The following is a 13,373-nucleotide window of genomic DNA, read 5'->3' as shown; positions in this document are numbered from 1 at the left end:
GATTTGATTTGATTTGATAAAGAAAACAGAAGCTTTTAGGAAGGGTTTTTTTGTGTGTCTATGGCAACAAATAATCAGTGCCTGTTTGGGCACAAACAGTGATGTATTTATCGGGTCACTGTCCCAGGCCTACCTAGCATCCTCAGCCCCGTCTCCTGACCTACCTTGACTAAGGGGTCCTTTTTTTGTGCAGAGCATTGGGGCCTGATCTCATATCCCACTATCCTACAGAGCCTTGCAGTATAAAAAGGTTTCAAGGACATCCAGCTCACCAAGACCTGTGGTGCACCAGAGTAGCCATCAACTAAATAGGGCAATCTCACCATAGTAACTTGGCTCAGAGGCTGCTGTACTTTCATGCTGCCATCCTAGTTGCCTAGGTCCGAATTCCCTACTGATCCCACTGATCCCATGACATCATAGCATTCCTTGAAAAATTATGAATGAAGCAGAGGGATATGTGAATAAAAAATATATGATTTCATGCCAGCATGAAGTTGTAGCTCTGATATCCTCTAGCGCACCATTTTCTCCATAGCAAAGACATTAACAATTCTTTAATCTGGAGTTAACTAAAGAAATATATTCTGATATGTTTTTGCTGTGAAAGAAAGCTGCTTAATATATAAACAAAATCATTACAGTTAGATGAAGGCAAAGCATTGAAAGTGGAGGCCTGTAAGCCATAAGTGACCCTTCCTTAAGGGCTTTAATATAGCTGCCAATTAAACTAGGAAAATAGTCTTCATTATATCCTTAAAGGGTCCGGCCCATTGGAAATTCTTGAAAATAAACAGAACTGCATTATAAAGTACCCTTGTTTTTTTACCCAGTTTGATCTCCTCAATATTCTTATGAGGTCAAAACATTTGAACTGGTGCAAAAAAGACTCACGCAACTAAAGATGGACTCTCTATAAGAAACCAAAACTCGCTAACCAGTGTTACATGTGTTCTTCAGTTCCTTTAGTCCTGTGTTTTGAACATGGCACACAAATGTGAATACAATTACACATGTAGATCGAGAATTTTGAAAGCTCCGAAGTAGGTCGCTTCCGGAGCCACGTCCAACAATTGTGAATAAGATGCTTGGATAAATATTTCCTCACCAGCCAGTAACTTAAAAACACCTCCTTGATAAACAGAATAGAAGTTGTAGACAGAGTTTCTTGACCAAACCTCTGTGTTTCCTCCTTTCATCAGCGTCTGAAAGGGCCTCCGGTTCTTGTTTGTTTTACAGATATACATCAAGAGTTGCAGGGCTTTGTCTCCTAATGCTTTTTTTGAACCTTTGTGATGTCTAAAACAGATATTTGCATAAATGAAATAAAATCCGTCTTGTAAGACTTTGAGTTTTCCATTATTGTAACTCATATTTTGTAGGTTCGCCCAGCCTTCTTTGTAATACCAGGATGTAAGGTTCACTTTGGTGTCATCAGCTTAAAAAAGTGAGAAGGTAACATTAGTGTCCATAGCTTTTAGAACAGGTTTGACATTGTATTACAATCATTACAAGGAAAAGCAGCCACAACTGTCAATGATGACCAACCACTAAACCTAAATTTTAGACAGACATCTCTCCTGTCACCAATTATCTAATGAATGAATGACAGCTCTTTAACTGAAATTCAATAATCGGATAACTTCACTCTATCCTAATATTCAGCTATCAATCAGACAGCTACAGAAAACTAGTTGTATCACTGTATATAAAATAGGATACTTCCAAATAAAATCAGTTATGAGGCTATGAAATTTCTATTAGGATGCCAAATAAAAAAAAAGTTTAAGGAGTTGACTAAAAAGGAAATAAAATCTTTAAAAATATAAACAAAAACATCACAAGAAATAGTTTAGCTCAGTGATTAGACAAGTGGTTGTGGGAAAAGTATTTGTTTAGGAAGAAAACAAATCCAGTATGCAAAAATTACATATTTATACACGAATACAAAAAAAGAGCCCAGAAATATCTGTCTAGACATCCTACGGTTTGGTTAAACTTGTGTAGTAATAGCCAAGTAAAATTGACATTGGTACTTGGGCCTATGACTGGGTGGTCAGACATGTATACTCCAGCACTCTTTTTAAAGATTAAATTCTTACATATATAAGGAGTCTGTGTGAATACGGTAGTATTTGTCAAATCTTCACATTTGTGAAGACAATTTTTGCCAATCCCTTCATACCCTGAATATTGGAGTTTTTTTGTCATATGTTTCAGAACCGGTAAGGCCTTCTTTTGAAACATATTAATACATCTAACAAATACTTATTAGTACTGAAATGTAAAAAAAGTGAGCCAAAATGGAAAAAAACTACTTTTTTGCTTAGGATTTCTTTTACTGATAGGTGTCATTGCTCACAAACACACGATTTATGTTCCTCCTTAACTAATACCACAAATGGATTTTTTTTTTTAAATAATTTTATGAGGACACATAACAAGTATCTGGTTTGGGGGCAGTGAAGATTTCCTAAAGAAAACAAAAATCTGTACTTCTAGTGGTAGGCATACATTGTTTTCTTTGTGTTCGCTCAGTGAAACAGGATTAGATATAATTTGGGGATTATATCAACTGGAACAGCTACAATAATTTTTTCCAGTTACATTTTTATTGCTTTGTGAAACCTTTTGAAGAGGAAAAAACTCTATTTCACCCTCTCCTCACACAGGATCAGGAAGCAGGGTTTGGGGCCTTGTTTAAGTAATGATATCTATAATAAGAGCATTATGCTCAGTTGATGCATACATGAGTGTATATATATTCCTAAATGTATATACTGTATGTTCCCCTCTGTCTACAACTCCATCTTTTATATAACAGATAATAATTTGTAGGATGCAACACTTCCAGATACACTCATTTGTTTCCAAGTTCTTTGTTTAATTCATGCTTACTTGTTGTAACATTGGCGATGGTGAGATGTGCGACTGGCCACTTCTGAGGATTGCTGTCCCTTAGGGTGTTTGATGCATCTATCACAGCTGCATAAACATAAAATAAAACATCAATGGAAAAATCATATCAAAGTGGTTTACCTAATGGTTTAAGTGATTTTGAACTTACCGTTGCCTACATGGACTTGTTTCTCTGATACCATATCTGGTACATCCTGTGATACAAAAACAAAAAATAAATTGAATCCAATCAACTACTATCCATTACCGTGTTAACTTTTAAGCAAGACAAACACAAAATGCATATACACAATACAAAGCAACTCAGTATAATATGAAATACAAACACCAACATGAGGTGATGGACAGCAGTCACAGTGTTTCTCATCCCAAGGTAAAGATATCCCTTTGGGCAAGCTAGTCTTTCTTATGTTCCCATTAAAACAACTGCTCCTTTAGCCCTCCTTGACTATTTTTTTTTATTATTTGAATGAATAAAGTAATCTGAGAGACCAGTGTCTGGAGATGTCCACCTGCAGCTAATGGTACATGATCTAGTTTATCTTTAAGAGCTTAGGACCAATATAGTACGGTAATTAAGCAATTTACATTCTATTGTTTTTAAATTCCAGCAGCGATAGCTTAAATTAAGAAATACATTCAAACTTTATACCTACTTGAGTGCAAAAAATAAAAAGTTTTTTTTTGACATTTTATTTTGGAAATCAACCTGTGTTCACATACAGTACAGTAATAAAAATGAAACAAAATATAATATATATATTGTATTCTGATTTTCAGAATCAAGTAAACTTGTTTAGAGCTTTGTTAGGTAGGCTGCTGTTTTTCTCCAAGTTTATCAGAACTTAATGTTAAAGGAGAAGGCCCAGCAAATTGTTTTATTTTGACAATCATATTAAAAAACGAATTTCCTAAAAATGTTGCCTATTTTATGGTTGAAAATGGTTCTAGTTTTCATAAAATAAAACATTTTCAGACATGTTTATTGGGACAGAATGAAATAAACCCATGTTTTTCAATGCAAAACTACAATACTGTATAAAGAAGGGTATTTTACGCTCAAAAATAAATAAATGAAAAAATGGGACTTCTCTTAAAAGTCAGCATGCTCAAAAAAGGACTGGGATTTAGCCAAGTTCAACATCCATGGCTCTCAGTAAACATTGTTAAAAGAAGCTTCATGAACCACCTTCTACCCTCTGGGTATGAAAAACACTTAAACTCTACTGGGAAAGTGAACCAACAGTGTTGTAAATCTAATTGGCCTCATTGATTGTTTACAAAACATACCTCTGTCCCTTCCTAACTCCTAATAAAACCAGTAAAGTCTTCATGTGCCCATCACCGTCCGGAGAGGGACATCATTAAGGAAACTTAGTAACCACTGTAAATTGTATATCTGGCGGTTTGGGTTAATAAAATTATTCCAATACAATTTCAACTAAAGGATCATGGAACACCAAAATGTCCATGAAATTCCTTCTTTACACATTTGGTGGAAGCAGATGTGATATCAAAAGAATGAAACATATATATATATATATATATATATATATATAATTAAAATTAATGAATAATTACACAAGCAATGGAGTTTTTCAATGCAGCATTCAATTATAGGTCTGTGTGAACTCTGCCGGGCTGTTCAGATTCATACTTTTAAACTAATGGGAAATAAACCTGTTTGGTTATCTAGTGTATCATTGAGCCGAATGGCAATCAGAAGGGGTGAGTCCTGAACCTTGTCACTAGCAGAGAAGCATTTTAAGCAAATGATTTGCATTGCTAGTGAGTAGAATAAAAAAAATCTAATTTGCCACATTAAATTCCCCAGTCACCTACTCTTACATATTTCCTTCAAAACAGCAAAACCAATGAATATTGGTGTTACATTTGCAATATTTTAACGCATATTTTTACATCCACAAATACATTTGATATGCTCTCATATTGTGCGTTAAAGATTTGAGTTAAACAGATGAAAAATATTTATTGCCACCTAAAAAAACATCACCATATAGTCATATAAACCTAAGTTTATAACATTGAAAATACTCATAAAATATACCCTTTAAAGAGCAAGCGCCAACTTTTAAATGTTATGTGAACGTATCACGCAGTAAATATCTGTAGGACTTGACCCAAATTGGGATTATTCTTGGAAACTCAATCTGATTTCCCACAAATCAGATATTTGAGTTATGCATACAACAGAACTTCAATTATAATTGTTGAGGTCTGTCGGAGCACCTAGTTGACCCTTCAATAACTACTCCAAGATAATCTTAGGGCTCTTCTTGTAAATAATATCATATGGTAAAGTTTCTGTATTTTCCCTCTTGCAGTTGGAGAAGAAGTGGAAAGTTTTATGGAAATATGGCAAAAATAAATAAACAGAGTAACATTGTAAATTGTGGCCCGCAGGGACATTGTCAGGCTACTTGAATATGTCATACTGTAACATAACTTTATAGTGCAATGGAAAACATCAAGGGGGTAGAGTGCAACAATAACACCACCACCCGGATGGAGGATTGTAGTGTACATTAATCCTTAATAAAAAAGGATTTATTTCCCATAAAAATATTTTTTTGTGTGTGTAATATAAGGGTACTGATTGTGAGGAGTTAATTTCAAGAGGAGTAGTAAAACAGGTACATTGTTAAAAATGTTAGATACCTTTTGTCCAGCAGCGCTGAATTTCTGCTTTAACTGTTCAAATAAGAGCAATTTTTGTTTGTCATCTGGCAGCTGATTTGATATCCAGCCTGGATCCATCTGAAAAATAATTAATACATTAAATGCATTTTCAGTAGATTAGCATAACATTCCAATGTGCATTATACATGAATTTTAAATAATTCCTTGAAACAGCCAGTAGCATAGACAAAGTATGGGTTTTATTTAGCGACATTTCACTTAGGAAAGAGAATAATCATTTTATCTGCTCTTAAATATACAAATTTCTTCTACCACTTCCTTTAGAATATGCAAGCCAACAGACACAAACACACAGCTCCCTATGGGATCCTGAGTTGTTCTCCACGATAACCACACAGCAAATTATTCCATGTCATCTGACTAGTAATCCAGTTTACACTATGAATTTTTATTAATGTTTAAACTATTTTAAATGGTGTACAACTAATTACATTTTGTTTATCAAGGCCAAATGGTTTCCTACCAAATTCCACCAATATTGAAAATGTAATAGGTACTGAAGTACCTCCTGGCCCTGTCAGAAAAAGGCACAACGGTTGCAACAGGATCTCTGATATAATTTATACACATTCCTATTTATCTGAATAAAAAAGAAACATTAAACAATGTCAGATTAATATATATTTGTTAAACTCTACTGGGAGTTATCTATATTGGCTGGTTCGTACATGCAGAGGTTGTGTGTAATATGAATTAAATAAGGTAGTTCATTTTCAACCTGTAACATTTATTATTTTGTGAAGTGATTAAGGAAGCTGACACCAAAATGTCAGATTTATCGACATAATGGTTTTCTTTTTCTCTTACACTAATTTTACATAACTCTTTTTCTCTTCTTGAAGGGGTTACCCCACTTGACACATAACATCTGGCATTTTATTCTTTCCTTTGAATATTAAATCACACAAAAATACCACAGACACTTAAAAAGGCTTTGCCGTTTCTATGGCAACAACCTATGAGTACCTGCTTTTGTGTTACATGACAAGTGTTCGTTATTAAGGAATAATTTCTGAGTAGGGTTTGAGTATTGAACCGTACTGGAAATTCAGTTTCTATGCAGAATTTAGGCCTTAAAAGTGTTAGAGTCAGCTGAGTAGGTAACATCTCCTTTAATTATTCCATTATGTTCTTCCGTTGACATGCTTTCCTACTTATTTAAAAAAAAAAAAAAAAAAGAATAAATGTAAAGAAATTCTTTAGTCAATATCACATGATATGAAAACTTCCTAGGACCTAGGAGTGATTTATTCTCAAAAGTGAGTTATTCTCAAGTGTGCAAAATACACTAGGGCCTAATTGAAGACTGGAATCAGCTGAATGACGTGCATCTGCGGTCAACTTAACTGAAATGTAAAACAGAAAATATGTAAAATGAATACAAATCTATAATTCTAATCTGCTCATACGTGCTACCTAGAAAAAAATAAGCATTTCTTCTGATACCAAAGGCGTTTTCCATTTTTCAAAGGTCAATTTTTTTCCAAACTAAATCCGGCTATTTGTTGTGTGGTAGTGCATCTAGGATTAACAAATATGTCTCCTGCCAGTATACTATTTTCTTTGTAAAATCCCAACAGCATTGTTTACCCTCCCTTATTTCCTGTTAAAAGTAGCAGCGTAAAGTGTTACTGGCCAGGAGAACAATGCATAGGTTCTGGCACCGGCATGCTGACCTCTTGTTTGCCTTACCTCCGCTGTGCCCTTGGCAGAATGACGTAGCTGCCATCAGCACTTAATCACCTTAATCACTTCCGAAGTAATGAAGAATTTTTGGCAATGTTTTGCTAATCATCCTTGTTAAGGGCTATTCCAAGCTCATGTAATGCTCCACTGTGTTTTAAGAGCAATCACTTTAGTACTGTATAATAGCCCTTTATCAAGTTCCCTTTGTTCGCAAACACTCAATTGGTTACATAAAAAGTGTGAGTACACTCATATATTTTTACAATTATAAATGGTCACACCAACCACACACACACACATGCTTATGCTACATTTACTATGTGGGCAAATTCAATGTGGGATACATGCATGAAGTAACAGTCAAAAGCAAAAAAGACTGGCACTGCTGCACTATTTTACTCAATAGCAAGTGTTTTTCTGTGGCGGACTTGTCTTAGAAGCATAACATTTTAGTCCCAGATTACTTTGTGTCTGTAGCCCATGATAAACCTATCATACTGGATATTAAGTTGTTTTTTTTTGTCACGGGATGAAGATTTTAACAAAGTGTGAAAATAAACTCCTTTGCAAAGTCACTGGTGCTCATAGATGGCATGTATTTTAGGCATGATGAGGATAAAACCTATGATATTGTAAAAAGAAACACACTTAATATTCCGTTATCCATAGCATAGCAGATCTATAAAGCGTTATCATAGGTCGTTTGAGCATCACTCCATTGGCTAGTAATACCCAGAGTCAACTCAAATCCCCATCCCTGGTTATCTTCTGTTTGGGTTACAAGTTGACTTCTTCTGTATTAAGAAAAACAAATACTAAAAGTATTAACCACCTTCCCTTTACATTGTGAGCTGTAGCATGCAAAATTCTTGATGCAACATGTTGGTCACCCCCTACTCTTAGTACATTGTGGAATATGGTGGCATCTTATAAATTACCCATAACAACAATAAGAGGACCAAGTGATTAAAATCTAGAAAGTAAAGTGAAGAGCTATGTGTGTGTTGTTTTTTTTTTTTACAAAGACATGGTCATGCTCTGAAACCGAAAGAAGTTCTCAGAAACAGGAGGAAGTGGAGAGCAACTTTCACTGTCTTAAGTGACATGTCGGAAATACTAAAAAAGGCTGAAAAGAAATAACCGGAAAAAAAAAACGTAAAGCCCAGGAAACCATGATGTATGATAAGCGGAATTTACTTTATTAGGAGGGACCTTCCTAGTTTGTGTAGGTGCATATAATAAAAGCTTCACGCATAAAAGATTTTGGTTACAATCCAATTGTGAAATGGAAATGTGAACCGGGGAAGTGAGGTGGGTGGCTAAAATATTGGTCTACTTTTATAACTTTTGTATAGTGTCATTTTCAAGCTAAATACTTAAGAATATAGCCTCCAAATATGATCAAAAGGTCATCTCATTGTTCCTTTAGGAAAAATATTTGATTTATATTATATCATTTCTTTATATTCATTTTCTGTAGAGATAGTTGGAAACAATGTCCCTTTTTGTGTACCATGAATATATTATTTGCCTTGTCTCATAAATAGCTAGGACACATGTGTAATTTATCTCACACAAGATTCAAAAATTCCCATCACAAACTATTATAAATCTTTCCATGGAGTAAATGACTTTACAGAACCCACCAAAAGATAGACAGGTAGGTATACATACACACACGTGCACACACGCTTACAGAGTCAATTGGATCTCATGCAAGGTGAAAAACCTTACAATATGAATACAGAACACCTTAGTGATTTTTAGTATTGTTTCATGTATTATTAATATTATCTTTTATATATATAACACTTCTTTCAATACATATATTCAAGGGGTATAACAAGACTAGAATTGACTAAGACAACCCGATTTAATTTAAAAGTACCATGTAAACTCTATCTAGCAGGTCCCTCCACACCAGTGTGTCTGTGTAAATCGTTTGCACTGTATGGTACAGTTTATACTGTTTGACAAACTCATATTGATCAACCTTGGGATAAATTGAAGAAATGCTAACCATATAATAATAATAAATACACACACTTTCCTGGAATCATCCCAATGTAATGTTTATTGGAATGATGCCCTAACAAGATACTCTCAAACCTCGCACATTTGGGATAAAACTCATACTGTATGGAACTGATCGCCCCACAAAATGTTAACCTTACTACCTCTGTTACAAACCCAAGTCACCCTACACCTGCCAGGCAGAGCCACATCAGGGATCATCGCTCCAATAGAGGACACACATGAGAGGGGCTGCGATAGTAGATCAATGCCCGTTGGTTAACAGCAGACTGAAGCCATACTCACCTGTGCCTTGAAGTATAGGAACAGTCCCAAAGTGCAGCCGACCTGTGCCACCGCCAGGAAGATCAGGGCAAACAGAACGGACCTGGGCAGCGTGTGAGAACGATCTGGGCTCTCCAGGGCCCTCAACTCCTCGGCCCCTCGCAGATACCCACCAGGGCTCATCTCCGGTGAGCGAGCCGAGCCAACACCGCAAGGCTATCACCAGAGTAGCGGCTGTCAGCGATGCCCTGACAGAGATAAAACCCACAGGGCACGGGGAGGGCTTTAAACTTTCAACCAATCAGAGAGCATGATAGTTTGCCTGGATACGCCCCTTTCTTAGAGGCTTGAGTAAGGCGTTCCATGTAAAGAACGGCGGATCTTGTGCGATGTGATAACGGGAATCTACAACCGGCACGTGATTAGTACCGGGAAAAACTATATAGGGTCTTCCTAAACCTCGTTTACTACGAAATGAGACAGTTATATAAATATTAGAATCTGATTGGGGTCAAGGCGAATGTGGCATCTACAGCAAATAGCTAGCCCTATAGCGGCGATTTACTGTCAGTAAATCATGCGAGAGCAAAAAAACGTGTTCTTTACACCAGATGACCACTAAACACCGTTGTGGTATCATCACTAACAAAGAAACATGTGACAGAATAGTGAGGCGGAGTGTGTGGGGATGTGTGTGTGTGTAGGGGGGGTATGTGTGTGACATGCAAACACACAACTCACACAACTACCCACACACATTCATCTTGAGTGCACCTCTGTATAACAAGCAAGCATAAGTTTACACTCAATTTGAAGGGGGGGGGGATACCTGTGTATAATACGCATCCATCAAATGTCAGTAATTGGTGATCAGATCGTAATCATATAAAAAATTTAAAGTAATAAAAATATTGTTGAATTTATGTTTACAAAAATTATTTTTTTAACGCAATGGTGTTGCTCCATAGCTTACAGTAGCCACTTTAATGCCACAATGGAGTTATAGATGTGATCTCAGGACTGCAGTGATCATGCAGCAGGAAGATGAATTGGTGTTGGGCAGATCCCAGGGTGCCAGGGCTGACATGATACTAAATGTGGAGGGCATTAATTCACAAGGGGTGCTTGCTGGGGGCATCAGGTAAATCAATACTAGGGGGGCTGGGTGATGGGATAAATATACAATGTGGGGCTAGCTAGGGTCAGTACACAAGGGTGTGGGGACACTAGGGTGACCACATCGGCCATATTTTCCAGGACAGATATAGCTTTTACATATTGCTGACCAGCCCAGATAAAATGCTGCCCTGCAGTGTATAGACTCATGGAAGGAGCCAACTAGTCAGATATACATTAGTGTGGCAGAGTCTGTCCTGGTGTGTGTTTTACTTATCCAGAGATAAAACTTTCTAGGCCCAGAAGTCAATGAGAGGAAAAGTAAAGGTTTTCTGTTATTTACTCTATTCCAATCTGCATATCTTATTAAAAAGGATTAGTGGCACTAAATTGTTGCTTCAGGCATCCCGTGTATGATGACTTTTTTTAGTGTACCGATGTACTCCCAATCCCATCACATTACAATGTGCATTAGAAAATCAGGAAAAGATGGGCATGGATGGTGGGCTGATTTGGGGGCACAATGAGGGACTTGACTAGACTTGCTCCCCAGGCCTTAGACTGCCAGCCCTCCCCAGGCATGTCTACGTTATCCCATTAAAAATGAAACTACAAAATCTGGGACTGGGTAGTATGCATCTCTAAAGAGGGTTACGTCTGCCATGAGTTTTAGTGATTTGTGTGGAGTGGTATGAGTCTTCAATGGTTATAAGAAAGAGTATAAACTTTGTAATACATAAATATTTTTTATATGTATTTTATAAAGACATTACCGTGTCCAAATATAGGAGACAATTGCCAGATCAGAAGCCAACAACTGATCAGGGGCGACATCCATTCAAATCAGTACCCTGGACAGTGACTGAAATGTAAAGGCCATCTATAGTGACCACAACTAGGATTGTCATTTTATAACTGATATCCTGCAGCCTACAGGGAATTAGATTGATTTGTACTTCTAAACACTTATGTTGTCCCTGAGCTCAACAATACATATGATAATTATAATCTTGGGGGGATTCCATATATGTGGCCCTCTCAGGAAAAAGTACTTCTCAGATGTGGACCTCATAATAGATACCTTTCCAAAGGAGCTGAACTCAATGAAAACCCACTTGTAGTTCTGAAATTTTGAGTTTCTCCAGAGCAAAACACCCGAGGGGAGTTAACTTTGAAATTAATGTAGTCTATTCAGAGAACACTTTGTCAAATTCTAAAAGCAAAGTCCCTTTGAATTTTATTTAGCTAAAACTTTATGAATTGCTTCACTGAACTATCTAATTCCACCATGTACTTCCATTCTAACTACACATTTGCCAAGTATAGGTATATGGGTGGAACATTTAGTAACAATGTGTTTTATTTCCTAATAATACCTGACCCTTTTATCTAATGTGTACAAATCCAGGACAAAACCTAACCTAAGGGGGGCGTGGCCGGCTGCTGGAGAAGATGGCTGCTTGAGACCTGAGCTCCGTCGGTCCCCCGGTTTTATTAGCACTTCTAGCTATCATTTGCACTCATGGTGCGTAACAGAAGACAGTCCTCGGCCCCGTCGGGGTCTGGGGAGGGTGCCATGTCTTCAACAGCCACCCTTAGGGAGTTTTTTCGCACCCCAGCGGTGTTGGCCTCGCAGGCCCCTGACGACCACGAGGTGCCTTCGCCCGCGGGTTCCCGCGATTCCGGAGACCGGTCTGAGGATTTGGCTACGGGACTGCCTGTTGCACCTACCTGCTCGGCGGACGTTCGTCAGCTTTTTTCCTCGGCTCCCTGGCGGGAGGATTTTAGCACTTTGCTGGTGGAATTGAAGCAGACCGTGACCGATGCCGTTGCGGGCCTTCGGGCCGACTTGGACGGGTTAGACCGTCGCCTTGCACTCCGGGAGACGGAATCCGCTCAACTGGCTCAGAGAACCTCTGTCCTGGAATCCTCTTCTGCCCATCAATCCTACTTTTTGGCCGACTATCGGAGAAGGTTGGAGGATCTCGACAACAGAGGCCGTCGCCACAATGTGCGGATTCGCGGTCTTCCTGAGGAGACAGCCCACTCGCCTGAGGATGTTGGTGGTCTTGTGGTCCGCCTGTTTAACAGCCTCTTGGGGAGACCTCCCGAGGCTGTGATCTCTTTGGATCGTGCACACAGAGCTCTGAGGCCTAGGGGTCCCCCGACAGCACCCCCGAGAGATATCATCTGCTGCGTTACGGACTTCCAGCTGAAAGAGCAGATTATGCGGCGTGCGAGGGAGGTCGGCTCCTGGAATTACGAGGGCTCTGAGGTTACCCTGTTTCAAGATCTCTCCGACATCACGCTCCAGAATCGGAGAGTGCTTCGACCTCTTACCGCTGAGCTCCGGAGCCGTGGCATCCCGTATCATTGGGGTTACCCCTTTAGCCTTAATGTGCGCTCGGGTGGCTATACCTACTCGCTCCGATTTCATCGCGAACTGTCAGCGTTCCTCCGCGATCTCAACTTACCTGCTATTCGGATCCCTGATTGGAACTTGCCTGATGTCCCGGCGGATCGTGGTTCTGGTGGCGGAGTGGCGGGCTCTTCCCGTCGTGTGGGGAGGTTGCCGGGTCGTCCTCTACGTCCTGTACGGAGTGCCGGGATTCCTGCGGCGACGGATCCGGAGG

At 38.5% G+C, this 13,373-nt stretch overlaps 1 protein-coding gene across 1 annotated transcript; it reads right to left on the bottom strand.

Moving 5' to 3' along the window:
* Positions 1-247: 247 nt before the first annotated feature.
* Positions 248-9,807, bottom strand: TNFSF11 (TNF superfamily member 11). The gene is made up of 5 exons (XM_053455469.1): positions 9,646-9,807; positions 5,599-5,697; positions 3,068-3,113; positions 2,899-2,985; positions 248-1,438 (listed from the first exon to the last, which is right to left on the bottom strand). Exons 1-5 carry the CDS (start codon positions 9,805-9,807, stop codon positions 1,008-1,010), a joined length of 825 nt encoding a protein of 274 aa, XP_053311444.1. The 3' UTR covers positions 248-1,007.
* Between the last annotated feature and the right edge of the window lie 3,566 nt (positions 9,808-13,373).

This window comes from Spea bombifrons, chromosome 2 (genome assembly GCF_027358695.1).
Source record: "Spea bombifrons isolate aSpeBom1 chromosome 2, aSpeBom1.2.pri, whole genome shotgun sequence".
Classification (NCBI taxonomy): domain Eukaryota; kingdom Metazoa; phylum Chordata; class Amphibia; order Anura; family Pelobatidae; genus Spea; species Spea bombifrons.
This window is presented reverse-complemented; position numbering and strand designations above follow the sequence as displayed.

What these genes read in the sequence shown, in the direction of transcription:
- TNFSF11 (XM_053455469.1), bottom strand. Translation starts at nt 9,807, where the DNA reads ATGAGCCCTGGTGGGTATCTGCGAGGGGCCGAGGAGTTGAGGGCCCTG. An exon ending in TCAGCGCTGCTGGACAAAAG is followed by an intron (nt 3,114 to 5,598) that starts GTATCTAACATT and finishes TTTGTATCACAG; the next exon opens with GATGTACCAGATATGGTATC. An exon ending in ACAAGTCCATGTAGGCAACG is followed by an intron (nt 2,986 to 3,067) that starts GTAAGTTCAAAA and finishes ATGTTTATGCAG; the next exon opens with CTGTGATAGATGCATCAAAC.